The sequence below is a fragment of the Falco cherrug genome, chromosome 1 (assembly GCF_023634085.1).
Source record: "Falco cherrug isolate bFalChe1 chromosome 1, bFalChe1.pri, whole genome shotgun sequence".
NCBI classification, from domain to species: domain Eukaryota; kingdom Metazoa; phylum Chordata; class Aves; order Falconiformes; family Falconidae; genus Falco; species Falco cherrug.
In genome coordinates, this window is record NC_073697.1 from 109,403,564 (window position 1) to 109,424,179 (window position 20,616).

Below are 20,616 nucleotides of genomic sequence, written 5' to 3' on the forward strand. Positions count from 1 at the left end.
TTCACTTTTTCTGGAGTTATATTCAACATGCAATCTCACTCACTACAGGGGAAAAAACCCAACCAACCAACAACTTGCATTTAATGTCTGCTTCTGGGTGTACGCATTTTGTTGCTCTGTCATTCTCATTTGTGAAATGAGACGTAATTACCACATTACATTTGACTGAGTGACTAGGAAAGATCCATTAACTTTCTGCATAAAATGATACTTCATGCAAGTCTCATTTTCCTGGTAGGAAATAGGTTTAGAAAGACTGGGAGAGATGAGTAGCTGTCTGTAACTTGGTCTGAAGCTTTCGTTAGAGAGTATTTGTCCTTAAGCTGTCTCACAATATACATATATATAGGCAGCAGACCAGGACGTCAGCCTTGTTTGGGGAGTTCATTGGCTCTTGCATAGAATGAATGCCAGTTTTCACATGTTGCATGTTGTCTGTGTAAAAGGAATACAACCTTGGTGTGGATGTTGAAAAAAAAACCAAAATAAAACACAGGATTATTTCTGTGGCTATCCAGGTCAGGTGCAGTGGACTAAGGTCAAAGGCATGGCTAGGCCAGTACCATGACTGGAGATAACTGGAATGCAGGGCTTATATCCAAGTGGAAAATACATTTATAGGGTAGGAGGTAACTATTTCCCTTATTTGGCATATGTAATTATTTTACATTTGTTTCTTGGTTGGTAGAGTGGATCAGGGCCTCTCTGAAATGGTCAGAATTTGTGATACACTGGAGGAGCTAACAAACTCAGAGTTACAAAAGCCCAATTATCACCTCTTTCAGCTCTGATTTCCATTTTAAGCCCAAATGCAATTAGCATTTTGAGAGATTTGTTCTTGTAGTATAGTGCATAGCTATTTTGATAGCTATTGATCTGAAGGTGTTTCTGATTCTGCCCTTCATGGATTGTGTCAAATCAAGCTTTAATACAGCAGCTGCCAGGCTAGACTGTAATCTATTTTTAATGTTAAGTATTTTTCATGCAAATTCACTTAAAATTTCCAGGGTTTAATCCCCTATGTTATGCTCTTAAAATTTATTTCTCCCCCTAATCTTTATTTTAATGTGAAAACATTTTTACTTTGTCTAAAGCAAGATGCATGTACACCTTTTCCTCTCAGATGAGGTTGGGAAGCAAGTGAGATAGTTTGGTGTTATCTAGATACAATTTCATTATTTAGAAGCATGTATTTTGAATGAAATATGGACATGTATTCCTATCTTGCACATTAGCAACATCAGGACTGGCTAATTTTTGTAGTGAGAAAGCTGTTCTGAGATCTTTATTACAGAGATAGATTAATTTCCATCTCCCTCCATGCATCTGTTCCATGCTGTGTTTAGGGAACTATTGGCATAGAGAGGAATTACAGAAAAAGTGTAGACTAGATTAAGGGTTTTGTAAAAAGTTGGAACTTGTTGTATATTGTTTTCCCTTTTATGTTATTATAAAGTATTTTTGTATTGGATGTACTTTTAATTTTTATTGAATAATTGAAAAGAGCTGATAATACTATTCCAGCATGCTGTTAACTGTGAAATCAAGTGGTATTTGTTTCCAGAAGCTGGTAAATTGTGGCCTTGTTGTAGGTTCTATTAGGCAAGACTATCTCTGACCTGCAGGCCAGCTTTGGATACATCTTTAAGATCTATAGTTCATCCACTGATGTTTTTCCATTTGCAGTGATGGAGAGGGCTCTTAGTCGGTAAAATCACTCTCAAGCACAGAAGTTGCATAAACTGAAGCAGCATGTTGGATGCAGGCCCAAGAAAAGGAATAAAATCCTTGTTATTACTGGCCTGTTTTGATAAGCATTCACATCTCCTTATGAACTTAACCTTTAAACCAGCTCCCTGCTGAGATGGAATATGATACGTCCAACAATTGTTGCAAAAAATAGTGGAGTGTTGCTGGTAAGAAATAACATCTTGACAAGAAATACAAGTCAAGGAGCCTGATGAAGGAGGCATCAAAACTCAGAAAATAGCAGAAAGTTCCTGAAGTGTGTACATCGGAGCACAGTAAGACTGAAAGGAGCTGGTGCCTGAGCTGGGAGAAGATAAAGAAGGATCATTTGGCAAAAGCGACCAGCAAGAAGCTAGAGACTGAACCAGGGAGACCCTCCACTGATCCATATAGTTTTCTTCCTGAGTCTCTGCTTTGGAAATGGTGGAGTTAATTGTAATGTTGAATGAGGTGCTCTGCTCAGCGAAGCTCCAGGAGCACCAGCTAAGGACTTGGCTTATTGGTAATCTACACTTATGCATTAATAAATAGGCATTTTGTTTCTATTGAGTACAGTGCCGTAGGGTGTTTTAAGTAGTATAATTAGTTTGCTATTAAGTAGGCAAATATATTATTCTTTTTAATAGATAGATAGATAGATAGATGGCAAGACTAGAAAGATAGTTACCAAACAAACCAGATAATTTCACTGAATAATTTCATAACCTAACTCAAAACCTCAGGAGCTAGAGGTCTGGAGGTTGCTTCTAGCCTAACAGCTACAGCCTGTCAGCTCAGCCTGCTGGAAAAGCTGTTCCTCTAGACTAGTTTTGGGCAGAAAGGTCTTATGTAAATTATGTATTTAACAATATATGACACAGTTCTCCATTTTTAAGGGTGTTAGATCCATCCTGGATTAGATAAGAAGGTTTTTTCCCCAATGACATAAATATTTAAAAGCTGACATATATTATTTAAATAAATCATAGTAGGAACATGGAATGATAGAATGGCCTTGGGAATTTCTGTCATTGGTTCTCCCTCAACTCTGTTCAGAGTCGGTTCTCTTTTAAAATACTTGGTGGGGCCTTAGAGTGGACACCCAAAAACAGATGTCCAAAAAGATGACTGATCTCAGAGAAGAGCTGTGGTATATTTTATGAAGTTTTGTAAACTGAAATGAAATTGTGAACCAGAAACAACTGTTTTCTGGTGGTTTTGGGTTTTTTGCAAGCTTGAGTGTATTTACAAAGAGGAAATCTGGAGAAGAGTATCCATTATTAAATGCAATTAAAGGGGAGGGAAAAGCAAGAACAATTTACTGCAGTTCTTGTAAAGAGCTTTGCTAAACTCCTGGGAATAGAAGCCACTGATGCTTCGTTCTTAACGATCTTATTACTCTGTTCTTCTAGTGAACTTCACGTGATTCTAAAAATCATCAGACACATAGCACACTTTTGCAGACAGATGAAGTGGAGAAGCAAACTCTGAGGACTTTTCAGTTCTGGCACCTTAGAGGAGGAATATCCAACACCAAATTCCTATAGATCAGAGGCTGTTTACTGAGACTGGACTATTTTGCAGAAGACAGGAATTTTTTTGCAATATTCGTAAGTTCTGCATGTATATTTTAATAAAATGGTTGTTATTTGTAAACTCTATTATAAGTTGTGATGTGGTTAGACATTCTTTCAAAAGTATTTCCTTATTTATTCTGTCAAACATCAGTGTACACAGGTTTCATAGAGTTCAAATAGATTATGCAGTTTTTTAGGATAGATATTTTTTTTAAAGACTCCTTCCACAGAATTTTGAAGGTTATTTCCCTTGCAAATCATACTTGTGAGGAAATACGGCTTTGTCTTAATTATCAGAGTTACTACAAACGGGGTTTAGAAACAAAAGCACATATAATGACTAAATGAGGTTTGAGGAAATTTCCAAGGAGACAGGATTGAGGATTGAGTCTATTCTGCAGATTTTAATATTGCACCTATTCTGTGGAAAATGTGATTCCGTTTTCCATAGCCATCTCTGAGGTGTTTTTTGCTAATCCACATTCATTTAAATAAGGCAAAAATTCAAAATTATACATGGCTGTATTCCCAGTGTATTATTTTCCATTTTTATAAAATTATTTTTATAACTTTTTCACTGAAGTAATTGTTCTTCTGTATTTTTAGTATCATAGTCCAAATAGAAATATTTTTCTGTATATAATTTCTTACTTGTAGAACAATTAAGTTAAAAAATGCTATGTTATTATTCAAAGTGATTCTAAGGACACAAAGAACTTGAAAGGTGAGTTCGGAGGACATAGTGAGTTAAACTGCCATCATGCTGTTTTGCTTCCAATAACCCTAAATGTCCAAGTTTGCAAATTTATGTTTTCTTTACGTGTATATTGTACCAAATTACAGGAAATGCAAATGCCTGACAAAAGTTTCTTTCCTGTCCTATTTGCACAGGAAAATGTAAGTGACCCCTAATGTATTAACTGGTCCCACAGAACTGAAAATCTAGCTCTTATGTACAATGTAGGTTTGCAGAGAACCCCTCAGAATATTTTTTTGAAGAGAAACAACCTTGAAGCGTGTTTATAATGTTTTTACACTGAATGTACAGAGAAGATTGTTGACCACTGTAATTTTGTTTATAATTGAAGACTTTAATTTAAAGATTTTATAACATTCCTGTGCTCAAAGCTGTAAGATTTCCAATCAACCTAGGATTTCAGAGTATGTTTCTAAGGCTGGTCGTCTCTCTCTAAAAGCCAGCTATGCAGCAGTTCAAATACGGTGCAATCTTGTCTCCACTGCTGAGTTCCAGAATATTTTGCATTCAGTGGCATGAAGACCAATATTTGTCTGATTAAAACAGTTTGATAAGAAAGCAAAAAAACCCCACCAACCCCACCAACCTGCTTTACTTTCAGTATAGCGTATTTGTTAACTTGTGCCAAATTCTTTGTGGTTATAAATCAGACAAGATCAGACATGTGGTCTTAAATTAATCTCTTATCTGTGGTAACCTTTCCCTTTCTGTTTCTGTGTCTCATGTTTAAGGTGACACTCATCTCCCAAGAATCACATGCTCCTATTTTCATCTAGCACTGCTGTAACTGGTAAAGCCATTAAGTGATAATTTTCCTTTATGCAGGAAGCTTTCTGTGCGCAGCATCACTGTGATACGGTTATGGCACAAGCAGGCTTTTTTTTAAAAAAAAATTTTTTGAGAATATATTGTGGCACAAACCAGTCTGAGATTGCTCAGGCTTTAACAACAATTGCATAAGGATGAGACAGTAGTTTTGAGCAGAAGCAGTCAGCTCTGCAGTGGGGTGGCTGGCAAGCTCTGGGACATTCTGACTTGCTTTCTCCATTCTGAAATGGGTAAAGGCAGTGGGGACAGTAACAAACAGCATGGAGGTAATGACCTACCAAACTGTTCCAACTGGGCATAGCAAATAATGTGTGAATCTGTCTCACTTCTGGGATGATAGCAATCAGTCCGTTCCCTGCTGTTTCTGGAGAGTAATCCTAGGCAAAAGGGGACTCATGGCCCTGTAAAGTGCTGACTTGAGGTGTTTGTGTTGTTCCTCACAGACTGCCTGCTCATCATGTCTTCCATTCTTGGTAAGATGAAGAAATTTGGCAGTTACGACATGGAGGAATCTGAAGTGACAGATGAACACACGGATGGGGAGGACTCCATGCTGGAAATGCCTGACAGCCTCCAGGGTACATTCAGCACCAAGGTGCAACCACCCAAAAGCAACATCTTTGCAAGACGTGGGCGGTTTGTGATGGGGGATAGTGACAAGGACATGGCTCCCATGGACTCCTTTTACCAGATGGATCATCTGATGGCACCTTCTGTCATCAAATTTCATGCCAATTTGGAGAGGGGGAAACTTCACAAGTAAGTTTGCCATGTAAGATCTGGTTGTAATGAATAGTTTGACAGCTACAGGCTGTTTCTTAGAGCAGCATTTATTCTCTCCACATGAGCATGCCCATTTTTTCAGTTTCGCTGTTCTCTATGCCAAAATAAGGAGTGTTGCGTCTGAAAGTGACAATACCTGTTGTCTCTTGGCATCTCTGAAAATTCAGTCCATGGATATTTCGCCCAAAATTAGTGGTAAGCCATGATTCACTTGCTTGAGACTGGTCAGTGAACGGACACCACTCAGAATGAGAACATGCGCTTGCCTGCCTCCGAGGCCTGCAGTTAGACTGGCCTACTTCAATGCCTCTTTTAAGTCTTGTTCTCAACTTTTCTGCAACTGATACATAATTTTATCAGGATGGTTGCTTGGAAATTTTGTTGATCTTTAGACTTTGCAGATCTATCTATACTAATCTGTAATGCTTACTACTTAACACAAGCAAATGGTATTTTATAAAAGGTCTGCTAAATATCTGACTTTAGGTAACTGAAATTTACCCTTGTTAGGCTCCTATCTACAGATTCCATCACAGGCTGCTCAGAAAAAGCTTTCAAATTTTATGACCGCAGAAGGATCTTTGATGCTGTAGCCCAAGGCAACACAAGGGACCTGGATGATCTGCTACTCTACCTTAATAGAACCTTGAAGCATCTCACAGATGATGAGTTCAAAGGTACCTTTTAGTGTCACATACCTTAAATTGCCCTTTTATTCTTCTGAAGATGAAAACAAAAAAACATAATTAAGTGTCTGCAGGAGGTCCTCTAATAGCCAGTACTTCCCTGTTGATTGGGCAACCCGTTGATTGTAAGGTTATAGGAGAATTCAGAAAAGTTCGAATTTTCTGTGAAACCCTGAATGAGTTTTCTTGTCTTTTGAAAAGAACCTCATTAATTCCTGCATGCCTGGGAGTAGATGGTAGATTTGTAATTACTTCTGTATAGCTGTGATTTTTTGCCTTATAGAGCCAGAAACTGGGAAAACCTGCTTGCTGAAAGCTATGCTGAATCTACATGATGGGAAAAATGATACCATTCCTTTGCTTCTGGATATTGCAAGAAAAACTGGAACTCTGAAAGAGTTTGTTAATGCAGAGTATACTGACAACTATTACAAGGGTAAGGGAAACAGCTGCAACAGTGAATTTGGTGCTAAACCTGAAGATAGGGTTAGGTGGGGCTCTCAGACAGTCTTCTGCATGAGGCCTTATGCCTGAGGATGTAGCACCTCGAAGTTTCAGTGTGAGATTAACAATCAGTGCATTGGTGCTAGGGCAGTTGTTTAGTTAGGTGTGATATGCTGCCGTTTTTAATATGCAGTGATTTAATAGCAAGTTCAGGGGACTTGCATTTTCTGTCTGTACCATCATTTTTTGTTCAGTTCTAGCACTTCTTAGTCTGCAAAACTTTCAGTTCCACCATCTTACATGGAGTTGAATGAATTGCAGTGCCTGAAAGCTCTCAGTCTGTATTAAATGTTGAAGGTTTCTGTCTGATGAGTGTCTCTGTAGGCCAGACTGCACTTCACATCGCCATTGAGAGAAGGAACATGTACCTAGTGAAGCTCTTGGTCCAGAACGGAGCAGATGTTCACGCAAGGGCCTGTGGGGAGTTCTTCAGGAAAATCAAAGGGAAACCCGGCTTTTATTTTGGTAGGGGTGAGCACAGTATGGGCTTTATTGATTGGGTTATCCTAGCATTATCCCAAGTGCAAGCTGTTAAATAATCCTGTTTATGTGGGACTGGAGGCTCAGAAGTACCAGATGGGCTGTTCTACCACTTAGTCTAAATATTTACTCCCAAAGGCTGAGATTATAAAGAAACACAGTTGGTAGTTGATGGTGTTGAGTGTGAGCTTGATGTCTGCATCCCTTTGTTTTCTTGGCACTCTATCCTTTGAAAGGTTGTAACCTTCTGCTAGCTGTCCTTACAGTGCTTTTGTTAAACAGCCACATTTCTCTCATGCAACGAAACCAAGGAAAATGTAATTCTAACAGCTAGCACAAGAATTGTTACTGTATCAGCCAGAGAAATTCCCCTTTTCTCCTCATGGTGAAAGATGATGATTTTTCTGTTCATGCACGTGTAGTAATGGGCTTTCTGACCACTCATTCCCATTCCTTGCCTGTAGGGGAGCTGCCTTTGTCCCTGGCTGCCTGCACCAACCAGCTCTGCATTGTGAAATTCCTCCTGGAGAACCCCTACCAGGCAGCCAACATCGCTGCTGAGGACTCCATGGGCAACATGGTCCTGCACACACTGGTGGAGATTGCAGATAATACTAAGGATAATACCAAATTTGTTACCAAGATGTACAATAACATATTGATCCTTGGTGCCAAAATTAATCCAATTCTGAAGCTAGAAGAACTCACCAACAAGAAAGGGCTGACTCCATTAACTCTAGCAGCCAAAACAGGGAAGATAGGGGTAGGTGAGCAAATGTGCTTAACTGTCCCATTACTCTATCAAGTTATACATGCAAAACATTTATGCAGGACAGATTTTATCATTGCTTATTGTTGGGGCCTTTTAGTTAAAAGGAACTGACGCTGCAGTTTTAACATGCAAAACTGCATGGTCCTTAAAGGCTGTGAAGTGTTTGTATGTGCCCAGCTGGCATTATTCATATACCACTGGTATGCAAGGCAGCCAAAGTGGAAACAGAAAGTGGGTCTCTGCTATCATCTGAACCACTAGAGGCCTTGTACTTTTGACTGGCTGACAGAACTCATCTTCTGGCAATCCCCATTCAAAATGTCTGTGCTCAGAGATGTGTAACGTACATCTCTGCTTTTTTTCTGGCTGTTTTGAAACAGATAATGGCAAGCTGTTTTTGTATTTCTCATCTCCCAGCATCCAGTGAGAAATTTAATTATGTTTACTTCAGACATTGGTCTCTGCGGTGCTCCAGTGGTTTGACTTTAGCACAGTTAAACTAGCAAGAAATTAGCCATCCTGTCCTGTGGAGATATTGAGGAACTAGAAGTCCATTAGCACTGAAATGTTGGTTGTATTGTTCTTTTGCAATTAGATTTTCGCTTACATCCTCAGACGAGAGATCAAAGATCCTGAGTGCAGACACTTGTCTAGGAAGTTCACTGAATGGGCTTATGGACCTGTCCACTCATCTCTTTATGACCTGTCTTGTATAGACACATGCGAGAAAAATTCAGTGCTTGAGATTATTGCCTACAGTAGTGAAACGCCAGTGAGTATGCACCTCCTTGGCATTTTATTCACAGGCTGGGGGACTGTTGGGGAAGAGCTCCATGTTCCACACAGTGCAGCTTGTGCCTCATTTCTATAAAACAACAAACTTCCCTCCTGAGTTTAAGGGTACAATAACATTTGCTCAAGATTAATATAATTTGCTGTTTTCAAAGCCTAGTATATACTGGTCTCATCAAGATTCTCCTCTTCCTCCTTCCACTCAGAACCGTCATGAGATGCTGCTGGTGGAGCCCCTTAACAGGCTGCTGCAAGACAAGTGGGACCGGTTTGTCAAACACTTATTTTACTTTAACTTCTTTGTCTATACCATGCATATCATCATCCTCACTGCAGCTGCTTACTACAGACCTGTAGACAAGAAGGAAAAGGTACGTTACTCCTGTCATATATCAGACAACCCAGTGCTTAATACCCTAGATCTGCCTTCCATTTGAACGTGTGCTCCTAACATCAGAATTTTTATTTTGGGGAGATTCTGACCCTGCTTCCTTCTTAGTCTTGCCCCCTTGCTGCAACACTTTCAGAAGCTTAACTGGTCCCCTAGAAAAGTGGTTACTTTCAGCTGCTGGCAAGGCTAGGTCTTTCCTAACTCCATTTCTGCTGAACATATCTATCTATCTTCCTGTCTTATACAGCCTCCCTTCACGTTTGGTCACAGCACTGGGGAGTATTTTCGAGTGACTGGAGAGATCCTGAGTGTACTGGGAGGTCTCTATTTTTTTTTCAGAGGGGTAAGTTCTTTGAAACTTTTCCTTTTTGCTGTTTGGGCAGGTGTAGGAGAGAATCACATATGCCTTTTCTATTCATCAGCATTGGCTGCTAAGATGATCCATGTTTTGGTGAAGAGCTAAAAATCTTTTTTCTTGGCCTGATTGGGAGTTCTCAGGTTACTAATGAGCTGAGATGCAGTTTTATCTGTTGTATAAAAAAGACAACCTGTGGAAGTTAATGAGCATCTTGGCAATTAGCCTAGCCAAAGCTTAAGAATGGGGTATTGCAAATAGCCAGGCCTCTATTAATGATTACCTGTCTTAACTTCAAGTCCCCGTGATTCCTCTTGGCAGCCAATGGAGAGTGTACAGTGAATCACAGGTTCTCAAACCAGTGACTGAATAGATTGTTGTCTTCAAAACTCTGATATCAGATGTAAGAGAAACGAAGTGTTGATAGAAGAGTCCTCCTTAGATGTTGCCCTGGTGTTGGTTTTGAGCTGTTCTTGTGAGATGCTTTGTAGGTACCAGCTCCTTGGTATGGGTATCAATGCTTAGTTGATGCATTCCCATGGAATACTTAATCCCTCTTTGGATGCAAACCTAGTCTTCATTCTCATTTTTTTTTTTCAGATACAGTATTTCGTGCAGAGGCGCCCATCATTCAAGACGCTGATAGTTGACAGCTACAGTGAGGTTCTTTTGTAAGCTCGAATATCTTTGATTGCCTTTCAGCATGAAACAGATGAGCGTGTGAGATCTGTAGCTTTGGCTGAAGCCATTTGTGACAGGCAGACACTTTGCTGTAAATTCCTGGGTCCTTCAAAAATAGTTGCAAGTGGATATTATAGCACTTGAACGAGTGGGTCTGAATCAGTAACCTCCTTTGGAGGTAAAGCAAATGAAGTGTCTAGAAGTTCAGTGACTGAGTCATGCAGCAGTTAGGAGCAGATCTCCAAGCTGGACTTGCAATCAAGTGCATGCAATGTATGTGCATAAATCCTCCATTCTTAAAGGCAGAATTGCCTCTCAATAATTTGGGTCCTTTCTCTTCCCAACTGGAGTGGAGTTAAGCAGGGCAATTTCATGGGTCTGTGGAAAGAGAGGGAGTGCTGAAGAACTTAAGTGTTTTCAAGGACTTTTCTTCCCTCCAGTCACAAGGAAGAGCAGGGATGAGACTACAGAAGTTTCTAAGTGGGGAAACTCAGGAGTTTGCAAGAGGAACTGTAGGATTTAAGAAGGGAAAGAATGAAGGGAAGGGAAGAAATGTCTGCTAAGGCTCCTTTGTTTTTTGGAGAATCCCTCATTCTGCCCTCATGGGTTCCTTTGTTCCCACCATCTGTGGCCAGCTCATCACACTCCATTCAGACCATGCTTGTCTTTCAGCTTTGTTCACTCCTTGCTCCTCCTGAGCTCTGTGGTGCTGTACTTCTGTGGCCAGGAACTGTACGTGGCTTCCATGGTCTTCTCCTTGGCGCTGGGCTGGGCTAACATGCTGTACTACACCCGTGGCTTCCAGCAGATGGGCATTTACTCTGTCATGATTGCCAAGGTCAGTCCAGTGAGGCTGGCAGAGTGCTCAGATTAGGGGACAGCTGCCAACAGCCCCATTTCCAGGAGAGAAGTAGCCATATGTACCTCCATGATGCCACTGGGAAATCTCATATCACTCTACCATATTTGGTCATTATTTTCCGAGTGAAGTGATACAATTTATGTAGAAAAACCTCCTATTCCTCATCCATACATTTTATAGTAGTGTTGATATTATTATTATTACCTGCCATGCTTCAAAATAACCATGGTTGGATAGATATGGATGAAAGTAGACTGAGAACAGTGCAGACTGGTCTGGTGTGAAATGGCACAGCTTTCTACCAGCTGGAAATTTCTTTGGGTATAGTTTAAATGTTACCAAACAGAGCAATTAGCTAAGAGGCAATAGCTGGCTGATAATACCTCTGTATATGATGTAGACAGCTAGCCAAGAGGGGAAGAAAGATGCAACTGTCTTAATGTGGTTCATACTGAAAAAGATGAAACTATCTGGCATGCGTATGTCTTGCATATGCGTGTAAACCATTGCATGAATAACGGAGGAGAATGTTTTCTGTATTAAAGTTTATTATCTCAGCAGGATAAACAACAGTTTAATGCATGAACAGCCAGTTCACAGCAAATACCTTCTTGAGCTGAAGTAGTATTTTCTACCAGTTTTTGTTGTAGTTTATATTCAAGTTTTAGCAACATAAAAATACTCTGTTTCCATGTTACAGATGATCCTTAGAGATTTATGTCGCTTCATGTTTGTCTATCTAGTATTCCTCTTGGGATTTTCTACAGGTAATAGCATACTTGGAGTTAATTTTTGTTACTTCAGAGAATGTCAGAAAATCTTATTTTTCAAGTGGCTTAGACTTTTTGTTTCCAACTAAAACCTGACAAATTAACCTAATTATAAAAAAAATCTCTTCAGAATAACAATGATCTATAGTCATTTCATACAGCTTTTCATCTCTGGGTCTCAAACTGCTTTGCAAAGCTGAATGGAAAAGCAGGCATCCTGTTCTATATAGATAAAACTGAGACGACACCTTCTGAGAGGGTGTCAGTTAGGGGAGTATTTTATAGAGCAATTTAACTGGGGACAATGCACTGTAAAGATAAAATGCCTTACCTTTATGCTCATTTTCATTGCTTGCAATGGAATTATGATCTCAAATTGTATTTTCATCCTGCATATATGATTCCTCTTTTGCAACAGCTGTGGTGACTTTAATTGAAGATGACAATGAGGGGCAAGACACAAATAGTTCTGAATATGCCCGATACTGCCATATGAAACGAGGCCGCACATCCTACAATAGTCTGTATTATACCTGCTTGGAACTTTTCAAGTTTACTATTGGGATGGGGGACCTGGAGTTCACAGAGAACTACAGGTTCAAGTCTGTGTTTGTAATCCTTTTGGTTCTCTATGTTATCCTTACATACATCCTCCTGCTCAACATGCTTATTGCACTGATGGGGGAAACTGTGAGCAAAATTGCACAGGAGAGCAAGAGCATCTGGAAACTCCAGGTACATTGGTTCTGTGAGGCCACTATCCAAGAAAGTGGGTGTGGGGATCATAAAAAATTTCAGAGAGAATCTTTAGGAACTGACACGTTTCTAAATAACAGGTCACCACTTCTTTGATTCCCCTGAACAGTTCCTAAAAAAAAGTATATTAGTTCCTTTTCCGTGCATATTTGATGTTTTGCCTGAGCAGATGTTCCGCAGATGTTCAAAATTTAAGAAAAGTAGTACTTTTGTAATTAGAAAAAATTACTTGGGCTTTTGATGATGGAAAATCCTGATCAGACTATGAAGACAGGGATTATGCCAGGGGAAAAACAATCCTAACCAGAATCTCAAAGGCACATCAGTTTTTTTTGAGGTAAGAAAGGGAACTTCATAGTTCTGATCACAGGGCTGTAATTCAGCATTTTTAGTGACATATTAACTGAGGATGATGTTTCAGAGATGGTTACAAAGCCTGCTCTAAGATGGTGATAATGGTAAAAGCTCAACGTTTTTAAAATAAAGGCAGAATTCAGGATTTGTATGACTTTGACACAGCAGCCTCTCAGTCGTCTGCTTTCTTTTACCTGGTAGAGAGCCATCACAATCTTGGATATTGAAAACAGCTACTTGAACTGTGTGAGGCGCTCATTCCGGTCTGGGAAGCAAGTCTTGGTGGGAGTCACACCTGACGGCCAAGATGATTACAGATGGTGCTTTAGGTAACCTGTTTGTATGTCAAATGAACAATCTTTTCTAGACAAACAGCATTAAGGTAGCTGGTAATGGGAAGCAGAACTCTCCCCCTGGTGCACTCTGAAAAGTAGTCTGCTACCACTGTCTGCAGTACTCAGATTAATCTGTTTTCTGGGTCAGATTTGAGGCTTGAGAGGTGGCAGTTTGTGATATAAACTCATCCTGGAGTTGTCTGGTGATCCTTAGGATAAATACTGGTTTTGTTGTTCTCTCCCCAGGGTTGATGAAGTGAACTGGTCCACATGGAATACCAATCTGGGCATAATCAACGAAGACCCTGGGTACTCTGGGGACCTCAAACGAAATCCCAGTTACTCTATCAAGCCTGGCAGAGGTGAGGGTTTCAGGGACCTAAATCCTAGTATGGGTTACACACTGGTGATAAAAGCAGCATCAATTAATTGTTAGAGGGCAGTCAGTTTTATGCACTTAATGATAATGGCAGTAGCTAAGTTAATGGCATTTTCAGTCAGCACAAAATGTAAATATTAAGTGGGCTCATTATTCACATCGCAGTTTTACTCTCTGAAATAGAAGCCCCGTATATTCATCAATGTGATTGTAGATTTTACAAGACAGATAATATATGTAAGTCCTGAGGAGACAGAACAGTGTATGATGGCAGCGAAATAGCCAAGAAGCTATTTTGGAGACCCCAAACCCTATAGTTTGGGAGATCAGCATCCAGCATGGAAGGATTTAATTGTATGGTCAGTCTCTGCTGTACTTGCCAGCTGAAATATGGAAAACTCATGGAATAGTATGGGAAAGAAAACCACAAAACCCTTTCTTCCTGCTTCTTTCATTAGCTTCCTATTTAAACCACTTACATATTTTCTTCTGTTTCTGTGGATAGGAAAAAATTAACCATTCCTTTTTAGTTTCAGGGAAAAACTGGAAAACATTGGTTCCGCTTTTAAGAGATGGAAGCAGGAGAGAAGAGACTCAAAAACTACCAGAAGAAGTTAAATTAAAACCTATTTTGGAACCTTATTATGAGCCAGAAGATGCTGAGACGTTGAAGGAGTCAATTCCAAAGTCAGTCTAATCTTACTTTATTTTTAAGAAGGTTAATTCTAGTTGCCTGTGTTGGCCCTCACAAGCAGGGCAAGTAAGAGCGCTTCATTCATAAGAGGAGGTTTTTGGAAAAAAGTTAGAGGACTTAGGAAATTACTGTGTGCAAGGATTCATTAAGTATGCTAAATAAACTACTTGTTGTTTAAGCTGATGTCTTCATGTTTATTTTTAATACAAATCAGCAAGAAACTGCCTATACTACTTGATTTATATTTACTTGGCTAGATATTTGCATCTAGGGTATCTCATGAAGTGTTAGAAATAGTTCCCATAGTTTGGAGGTTCTTTTGTTTGTTTTGTTTTATAAAGAAACACATTGAGAATTTCCCACACTTCAGAACTATCTGTAACATAGCTAGCCCTTTTTTAATGCAGATTTTTGTCCAGTCTTCATCCATTTCTTGTACTCGTCGAAATTTCTCTCGACACATTTCTGAGATCTGAGCCGACATTTTCATTTAGCTAACAGGATCTTCGCTAAGTTTTGCAGGTTGGTGCAAGTGGCCATTGATGGTGCATATACTGTTGGTAATATGAAAATAATAAAAACGCCTATAGAAAAAATGTTGTCACTCAGCACCCTGAATATAGTAGATTTCATACCTTCATCTGCTTTTACATTCTTTTTCTTTTAGACATTATTTTTGTGAGCAGCTACAGGCCCTGATTTTGTGGCTTTGCACCCTCAGAAACTAACCAACCAAACTATTATGAGAACGGAGGACTCACAAAAGAGCAGTAAAAGTCACCAAGAGCCCAGAGGTATGTTCCTGTGAGGAAAGTTTCTTGGAAAGCAGATAAATAAATAGGGACACAGAGAAAGAATACAAAATAGTGAATGATCTAGAGATGTTGTTATTCTTTTCTCGTAACACAAGAACAAATATACTCTGTGAAATTTTAAAGGTTGAATAGTCAAAATCAATGAAATAAATGTTTCTTTTACACTGTCTGAATAAACTCCAGAATTCAGTTATAGTTACTAAGGCTAAAGGCTTAACATGATCCCAAATTTGACATTTATTTAGATAACAGATGAACTTTGCACGAAGTAAGAGATAGTGGTTATAGAGACTATATGTTTCAAAGGTCAGGTGTATAATAATGTGTAACAATAATAATCTTGAAATCAGAAAGTTTTTGTTCTTGACTTTGACAGCAACAACAGGAGGAAAGAAATCTGGTGCTGCAAGTCCATCTGGCTGGATTTACAAAGAATCAGGAAATATATCTGAGAGAAAGTAGGCAGATATTCCAAAACTACAGATAGGAATTATGGAAAGAGAGGGAAGAATAGGAGCAGCTTTGGCATCCTCTTGAAAAGTGGCTGGACAGAAAGGAGCTAAGGATAAGAAAATCTGTCTTATAGACAGCTGGCCTGAAATTTCAGTGCTGGACCTGTGTAGCTGTGTTGGGCAAGAAAAGGTAAATTGTTTTACCTTCTTTCTTTGCTATGTCTCACTAAAGCACTTAGACTTAACAGCATTTAATGCCCAAGTACAGCATGCGTATACAAGTATCCTTAAGCCAGCAAGGTTTTTAACCATGGGTTTCAGTTTGATTATGAGCACTGGTTTTGTGGTTGCATTTGAAGTACAGTTGTGCTACACCACTTCTGTGAAATTGGGCCAGAGTGCACAGCCTTTGCCAGGGAAAGCCCATCATGCTTAGCCTGTGATGCATCCAAAGGCTGTGGCCAGAGAACATTAATATGAGTCATTGAAGTTGAAAAGTGTATGCTGGAGGGCTCACTTGCAAATTATTGGGAAAATTGGAAATCGAAGACAGAAAATTGAGCCAACCTTTGAAAGATAATTTTAATCAATACGTCCTATAATTTTTCTATGTTTAGTAAGATACTGAAACATTTACTATCCTTAAAGAGAAGCAGTTATTATATTTATATACAGACTGCTCGGGCTGTTCGACATCAGTTCTTTTGTAGGGCCAGGATTTCTCACAGGGTAATACAGCATATTACAACATACAGTATATTACAACAAAATCTTTAAGCATCCAGCTGTTTTGTTTGAAATAGTAGCACCATCTAGAGGACTAGTAATTCTTGTTTCTTTTGCTAACGTTTTTCAGGACAAATGTAATTTTATTTTCATAGAGTTTGTAGGGTATACCTAGAGAAACTCACCAAGGGATTTGAAAGAATTGCTTGAAAAAAAAATTAGAATTTAAACCCAACAAGTTTGTCTCTGGTGGACAGGGAAACCACAAAAGATATTTAAAGTAGGTGTGTTGAATTTCATACCATTACAAAGGTGTATCTCTAAACACTTGGTAGCAGTCTCTGTAGGATCCACTCAAGACTTCATTATGCTCCATGCTGAATATGGCAAGAGACAGTCCACATGTAAAACAAGTATAGCTAAGCAGACAAGACAGGCTCAGACAGTGGAGTAATTTGTTATTAAAACTATTAAGAAATGGGCTGACCAGGAAAACGTAGTTGATTGTCTCCATGCCTTTGTGTGCCAGGGCAAATTTATGTTTGAAAGCACACCAGGATCATGATATAGCTGGAAAGTATTAATGAAATTTCTGTATTCCCTGTGAGGGATCCACTTCTCATAATTATATCAGCCTGGGTAGAGACCTAAGCCATTGCTTAAATTCCATCTTGCTTTGCATCATGTGCCTCTCCAGAAGGATTAACCAGCTGCCCTGCGTAACCCAAACAGAATCTAGACCTCTGCTTTCCTGTCCTTTTTTGCTCCAACAAGATTACAAAGACTGCAGGGGACTTAAAAAAACCGAAATGCTTCAAAAAACCGAAAACTTACATCAGTATAATGCTGTGGTTAAAAATGTAAATGCCCTATATTTGTGGGGTAGGTTTGGTTGCATTTTTTAAATCCTTTAGTCTTCTCTGGGAAGCAAACAAAATTATTCCACTTTTCTAGAGTGAGTTATTACTTATATCTCAGGATTTCCAGCTCTACCATCACTTAGTTACTGCAATTGGCAGAAATTTGTTTCCCACAGATGGGGAGGTATAGCTTGGCAGACTCCAGCCTGGTATCACACACATTTATTCAGACTTAGCTGGCCAGGGATCTGTTTGCCACAGTTTACTTCCTTCATCTTCATTCCACCTAGGTGTGTAGAATTGCCTTTGGAAATGAAGGTGTGTCTCTGTTCATGCAGACTGGGCAGGTGGGATGTCTATGGGGACGTACTTGTTCTGAATGGACAGAGAGCACAAATACTCACCCTCATGGCAGAGGGCTGTAACTAACCCCCAGGGAAGAGAAGTGGCTGGTCAGGAAGTATTTGTGCTTTAAGAACAGCTTTGCTAGGACCAGCACCTTTCTGTTCCTACTGCTGGGTGCCTCCACTGGCTGAGAAGGAGCATGGCTTTGCAATAAATTATCTTTACTTGGATTGGTTTGTGGAGGTTCTGCTCACCTTGGCAGACATATCTTGCATGGTCTTGCAGAATCCATGTATTGAGCACTTAGGGATGTTTTTAGTATGAAGCCTGCATAACTATTTCACACTGGGTATGGTTAGAAATAGAACATGGTTCCCAAGCTGCTCCCTGAGGCTTGCAGGTGGTAAAAATCTATCCTCTCACTGTTATTAGTCATAGTAATTTGTGTCCACACTAAATGCTTAATATGAGATGATCAGGTTCAACAACTGTATATATCCACCAGCTCCCAATAATCACACTGGCACAAAAGCAAAAGAAATGAAGGGTGTTGATGTGCTCACCTCCTGTCTGTGGGTGATGACTGTAATTAGCAATGACTGCAAATGTATGTGAGATGGGAGATAGCTAGAAGCAGTGAGCTAGATGAGGGTGAGTTGGGCTGCATTTCACTGGGATTTGAAAATGAACTGATGAACGTGGAAAAGCAAAAATGTGATCTCTGTATTTTACAGCATTGCTATACCTGAAATGCACCTTGTCTAGTCAGCCATATAAACTGAACTGTTGTATCTTTCAAACTCCAATAATTTCTGAATTAGCTGAGAAAAATATATGTCCTACCTGAAAAACTTGGAGCCACATAGCCTGTTGTTTTTGTGTGCTCATTGTACCCTCTGCAACAGCTGGCATTAGAGTCTGAACAGCCCTTGTCCTAATTAAACAGTAATGTTAATCCATTCTCAGGCAGCACATTGGTAGTTTTTGTTGGGTCCATGGAAGACACCAGGGCCCACAACAGGGTCCCCACACCATGCAGGGACGCTGCCTAGTCCCTCTGGGCTACCCCATAACTGACTTGCCCCAGGAAAGCCCCTCTCCCTCTCACACCAGTCTTACTTTGCTGCCTCTGATCAAATTCATTATGCAGAATCATATTTATCTTTGCCAAATGCCAGTTAATGCTATCACTCTTCTGTGGCATCTATATCACACTAACATATTACTCCGTCATGCATCTTTGTTGGAGTCCTCAATACTCAAAAACCCACAAGGTATGTGCCCAGCAAGTGCTGCTGTACTACAAAACACAGGGGATCCTGCCAACCCCATAGCCTTAAGGGATAAAGCCAGTGGACTCAGGTTCTGATGCTTGAAGTTTTCAGAACCTCATAAATAGGAATTTCATACAGTGTTTTTGAACAAACAAACTTCCAAACTCAAAACAATCTATGTATGTTAAAAATCTCAGATAAGCTGATGTTCAGAGCGACCCACTATCAGCCAGTGTCTTGGATATTTTAACACCATCTTTCATGTTTTGGTGCATTAGAGAGAACCCTCTTGCAGTGAAGGATACTTCTTACAAATCTTTCTTGCTCCATTAGGCAACTGACATGAATTTACTAGAGCTTGGGAGAATGAGGTCTCAACTGATGCTGCCAGATGTAGCATAGACATCCTGGGTCTTCTTGATGTGGTTATAGGGCTCTGAAGTGCTTTCCATCACCCATACTGTGCAGGCTGGGATTACTTCTGGCTCTGGAATAGTTTCCACAGAGAAAATACGGACCCGATTTCTCCTGCATCAGATGTTAAACTATACAAAGCACTTCGAAATACATGGTGATGATTACCCTGTTTCTCTGGGAAGGAGGAGAAATTACCAAATGACCTCATTGGACTTGTCTTTTTGTGTGTTTGTGATACTGTGGCAGAGCTACGTCATTGTTAGTAACACTTCCTGTTTCAATGTGCAGGCAATGAGTGGACATGAGGAGATGTGAACCTTTACAGAATCACCAAAGTTTTCAGACTTCATCGTCATCCACAACCATACTTCTCAGTCATTGTTATTATCAGTATTTAAATTCAACATTTTAGTCACCCAAATGTTGGTATGAAAACTCATGTTTCCTGGAATTGCCATGTCAGCTAGCTGCTCCACAGCCAGTGGGAGCAGCTCCCAATTACAGGAACTGGAAGGAAGTGTTCGACTCACTCGGCCAGTAAGAGCAGTTTTAAGCCATGTCACTAAGGCAAAGTCATTCATTTCCAAGCTGACATAGTAGGTTTAGCCCACACAGCTCCTCTTATTCCAAAGGAGAATGTGGATAATGAACCACCTAGAGAAAAGGGATCGTATCCTCAGTTTCTGTTAGTCAGAGGGGGAAAGCCAAGAGTGTTTAACTGGCACAGAGGAAGACAGAAGGAAGCTAGTGTCACTCATTACCAGAAAAATACAGAATGGAGTTTAGGGCTAGAAATAGGTTTCTCAAAACACTGATTTGCAAGGACAAATGGAAACAGCTATATCTTATCTAAGCACTGAATAACAGAAAATTGAAGCATTGACAAGGAGGGGAGATGGTCTACATAATAAAAGGGGTTTTAATTAGAATAATAGGTTGAAACTGAGACAAGGAAAATGTATCCTGAGAAGATGATCTTTCTATGGGGCACATATGATGTGTGTTTGCCCAAAGAACTCCCTTTGGAAACAGTAGAAGTTTCAAACTTCAGCCCATCTAAGCAAATGTATCCAGAGCCATCCTGACTGCAGTGATGTGGGAGCTGCAGGTTTTAGCTCTCATATTTTGGTGAAACCAAGTACCTGAGGGTTTCTTTCAACTGGTAGATGTTCACCTTCAATTCTGCTTCACTTATTTCCCAGAAAGAGCTTGACAAAAAGTGGAAGGAGGCTGCAGGGAGTTT

The 20,616-nt window shown here is 39.8% G+C and overlaps 1 protein-coding gene across 4 annotated transcripts; it reads left to right on the forward strand.

Annotated features, from left to right (window-relative positions):
* Nucleotides 1–50: 50 nt before the first annotated feature.
* TRPV1 (transient receptor potential cation channel subfamily V member 1) lies at nt 51–15,918 on the forward strand. 4 transcript variants are annotated; one of them, XM_027806449.2, is made up of 19 exons: nt 51–2,251; nt 3,141–3,338; nt 4,794–4,852; nt 5,334–5,649; nt 6,184–6,350; nt 6,643–6,795; nt 7,188–7,328; nt 7,808–8,106; nt 8,711–8,887; nt 9,114–9,278; nt 9,546–9,641; nt 10,254–10,324; nt 11,007–11,172; nt 11,897–11,963; nt 12,385–12,701; nt 13,278–13,405; nt 13,658–13,773; nt 14,321–14,477; nt 15,152–15,918. In XM_027806449.2, exons 3-19 carry the CDS (start codon nt 4,819–4,821, stop codon nt 15,210–15,212), a joined length of 2,631 nt encoding a protein of 876 aa, XP_027662250.2. In that variant the 5' UTR covers nt 51–2,251; nt 3,141–3,338; nt 4,794–4,818; the 3' UTR covers nt 15,213–15,918. The 4 variants fall into 4 exon arrangements, with proteins under 4 accessions (XP_027662250.2, XP_027662251.2, XP_055574439.1 ...); XM_027806450.2 differs by lacking the exons at nt 51–2,251; nt 4,794–4,852 and having other exon boundaries at nt 2,260–3,338; XM_055718464.1 differs by lacking the exons at nt 51–2,251; nt 15,152–15,918 and having other exon boundaries at nt 2,260–3,338; nt 14,321–14,662.
* The last annotated feature ends 4,698 nt before the right edge of the window (nt 15,919–20,616 follow it).